General features: G+C 51.3%; 1 protein-coding gene across 1 annotated transcript in view; it reads right to left on the minus strand.

Moving 5' to 3' along the window:
- Nucleotides 1–2,120: 2,120 nt before the first annotated feature.
- NEIL2 (nei endonuclease VIII-like 2 (E. coli)) overlaps nucleotides 2,121–3,974 on the minus strand; it is a 5,882-nt gene continuing 4,028 nt past the window's right edge. The window contains exons 3-4 of the mRNA XM_009887949.1: nucleotides 2,885–3,081; nucleotides 2,121–2,437 (exon numbers count right to left, since the gene is read on the minus strand). Of these exons, the coding sequence (XP_009886251.1) occupies nucleotides 2,121–2,437; nucleotides 2,885–3,081 (514 nt within the window). The remainder of the gene's footprint in view (nucleotides 2,438–2,884; nucleotides 3,082–3,974) is intronic.

Raw genomic sequence — 3,974 nt, forward strand, 5'->3', positions numbered from 1 at the left:
CGCTCCACAGCCCCGTTCCCGCCCCTTCTCCCTCAGGCAGCCGCCGGGCCCGCCCCGCATCAGGCGGGATTTTAGCCGGTTTGTATCACCTGCTGTCCTTTTCCCTAATGGCACTTCTCCTCCGGGGACACCCTTCACTCCCGGTCTGCTGCAAGACCTCACCCCGCCACCTCAGCCATCTATCCCCTCCCCCTACAGACACCCAGCTGGGCCCACAGCCTGCCAAGGTTCAGGTTTTGGGGTTTTTGTTTGTTTCTTTTCAAACGGCACTGAAAACACCCTCCTTCATTTCCAGGCCTTCGCTAACACCCTGCAGGGCACACTCAGAGTCATAGAATGGTTTAGGTTGGAATGGTCCCCAAAGATCATCCAGTTCCAACCCCCCTGCCCTGGGCAGGGACACCTCCCACCAGCCCAGGTTGCTCCAAGCCCCGTCCAACCTGGCCTTGAACACCTCCAGGGATGGGGCAGCCACAGCTTCTCGGGGCAACCTGCGCCAGGGGCTCACCACCCTCAAAGGAAAGAATTTCTTCCTAAGATCTCATCTAAACCTCCCCTCTTTCAGTTTAAAACTGTCACCCCTCCTCCCATGGCTCCCCTCCCTGATCCAGAGTCCCTCCCCAACTCTCCTGGAGCCCCTTTAGCCACTGGAAGGGGCTCTGAGGTCTCCCCAACGTCTTCTCTTCTCCAGGCTGGACACCCCCAACCCTCCCAGCCTGTCCTCCCAGCAGAGGGACTCCAGCCCTCCCAGCATCTTTGGCACCATAACCCCATTAATTGCGTTATACAGCAACCAACTTGAGGGCATTGCAGTTCACAGGGGAGAGGCTGTTTGGGAAGTAGCCTACTGCTCAGGTCTTTAATTCCGGCATTCCCTGTTGATTTGCAATCCGCCTTTAAACCCTGATCCCATGAAATGAGTCTTCCTGCGGAGCCACCCATACCCAGCTGAGGAAAGCTGATGGTGCCATCCTCTAAAGGGCGGTACTAAATGCTGGAGTTTCCCTGTACGCCTCAGGTTTTAACCAAGAAACTACCAGAAAAGACACACTGAACATCACCAGTTCTAACCCCAGTTTTTATTTTTTCACTCAAGTCAACAATCTATTGTCAAAATAAACTGAGACCCAGAGAGGACACTGACAGCTTCTGCCTACTGCATAGAGACACAAAGCGCAGCAAAGGAGGGACCACATCATCTTCATTTCCAAACCTTTCTGCTTTCGAGTTACCTTGCAGATCATTAATTTTATGCAACCCCTGTCAGAAACATTGTTAGACACCCCCCAGATCTGTCAGGCTTGTGATCCCAGTTGTAACTAGAGACTTAACTGAGCATCAGTCTCTCCCTGAGGGGCCACCCCTATAATCTGTTAAAGCAGTATATCTATATATATATATTTAGTTTTGCGTAGAGACCCGAGATTGGCAGTTTGCCACAAAAATCCAACCTGTGAGGCAGACATCATGCCAGGCAGGCAGAGACGAGCTCCGCCAAGCGCTGCTGAGGTTTATTTTCACCCCTTTGGAGGAGGCAGCCGTTCCTGTAGGAGCTGACAGAGGGAACAGCCTCTTCTAGCCATACCTCATGGCAGCCCAGCACACAGGAATCCAGCTACAAGCAGTGGCAGGATCATCTAATACTAAATTAATCAAGTTGTTTCGGTAGAGGGATATACTCCTTTTTGCTAACTCCACCATAAACCATTGCGGCCATAACAGAGTCGAGGGATAAGGTCACTTCAGACCACAGTAATCACCCGGTCAATACCTTACGCTTTCCATTCACTGTAACCTGAATGGGGGGGGCCAAGAGGGCTCAAAACTGGTTAAACTATTTACAGTGGTGTGTCTCTGTGACAAAAAAAAAAAAAAGAAAAGAAAAAAGAAAGAAAATAGATAGATTTGTACCACCACTTTCCTTTTTGCATCCAGAGGCACACAGTACTGCAGTGACTCCTGTAACCTCTGATGAACACTCAACTGTCAACTCCACTGTCGCTAAGGAACAGATGCAACAGCCTCATAGAAACCACAAAGCTCTTCTCAGGACAACTGAGAGCACGCTTCAGAGACTGCCTGGACACCCGCCCAGGAAAGGAAGAACACAGAAAGCCAGGTCACTTGGTGACCGGGGAAGGATCCCCACCCTCTGACAGCACCGCAGGTTGGCACTGAGGACACCACCACGTAAGTCTCTTAAAGCCACCTGGGGGTCCAAGGGTTGCCTTCATCACTGCATGCCCAAGTGGACACTGCTCCTTCTGGTAGATCTGTGGGTGCAGCCCTTCGCCGTGCAGTTTGTTGTGCAGCCAGTCAGAGCTGAACCGAACTGCACAGTCAAGCAGACGCTCCAGATCCGAGACGGCCAAGAGAGAGCCTTGTGTTAACGGGTGGATCTTGGCCAAGTACAAGATCTCGTTCTTAATGATGTTCCCTGGAAAGGGTCACAAATAAGGAGACAATAAGGATACTTCTTATCAAGACAATGCAGACCTATGGCTCCAGTCATGGTGATTTCTGCCTCTCCTCACAGCTAACAATGCCATTCCCCATATCAGAGGTGGCATACAAGGAGTAGACTTACAGCTGCGATTGGACTGGAAGATGTTCTCTTCCCATTACCCCTGAAGCAGACCTTCCTTTCTTCCACAAGTACAGGCAAATCCATAGTCACCCACACTAAGAAGTGCTCACACAGTTCACTCAAGTACATGATGCCTGAGGCTCCTTGTCCTCACCAAGATGACCACATACGCTCGGCTGGATCAATCAGAAGCCATAAGGCCAAGGAGTGAAAGGTTCAGACCTCCAGATCGGGATCTGTAGACATCCCACCCACCTTCCTCCGTTTCTTGCTCTGCCACTATGCCCTGGAACTCACCCAGCCCTGAAAAATATCTTTGGTCTAAGAGGGTGTAGCAGATGGGATCAGGTGTGCGGAGGGCATCCAGCGCCCGGCCACGGTGGAACTCCACAGACAGTATGTCAGAAGCAGGATCAGCCCTTGGAGATGAGCACCAGTGCATTCGGCAGTTGTAGAAAGCATGGAAGCCTCCACTCTCAAAGTGCAGAACCAGCCTGGGAAAAGCAAAGTTGAGGTCTCTCATCACAAACATGCCTGAACTGTTTGTCAGATTCTGCTCTGGCTGAAGAAACTTGCCCAGAAAGACACAGCAGCGTAGCGATGGAGCGAAAAGCTACTGGAAGGGGAGAAAAGAGCCTGTCCATGACATAAGCTTAGGGAGAAGCATATAGTAATGCATCAGCCCTGGCACATGTCAGCTCATTCTCCCGAGAGCCAGGGAGACATCTCAAAATACCTGTACCCTAGTCCAGCTATTCCTGCCCTGCAGTTTATCACAGCGTGTGCTGGTGTGGACAGGGTCACAGCAGGCACTCCAACACGCCAGGCCACCATAGAATCGCTAAGGTTGGAAGGGACCTTTAAGATCATCAAGTCCAACCATTAACTTGCCCTGACAAAACCACCTCTAAACCATGTCCCTAAGCACCACCTCTACCCTTTTTTAAAAAACCTCCAGGGATGGCGAATGGGGAGATGCCCCCACCATCTCCCTGGGCAGCCTATTCCAATGTTTGATAACCCTTTCAGTGAAAAAGTGTTTCCTAATATCCAATCTAAACCTCCCCTGGCATAACTTGAATCCATTTCCTCTCATCCCATCACTTTTCACCAGGGAGAAGAGGTCAGCCCCCACCTCTCTCCAACCTCCTTTCAGGTAGTTGCAGAGAGCGATAAGGTCTCCCCTCAGCCTCCTCCTCTCCAGGCTAAACAACCCCAGTTCTCTCAGTTGTTCCTCATAGGGCTTGTCCTCCAGACCCCTCCCCAGCTTTGTAGCCCTTCTCTGGACATGCTCCAACATCTCAATGTCCTTTTTGTACTGAGGGGCCCAAAACTGAACACAGCACTCGAGGTGGGGCCTCACCAGTGCCGAGTACAGGGGGATGAT

Source organism: Charadrius vociferus, unplaced genomic scaffold (assembly GCF_000708025.1).
Source record: "Charadrius vociferus isolate BGI_N301 unplaced genomic scaffold, ASM70802v2 scaffold36, whole genome shotgun sequence".
NCBI lineage: Eukaryota > Metazoa > Chordata > Aves > Charadriiformes > Charadriidae > Charadrius > Charadrius vociferus.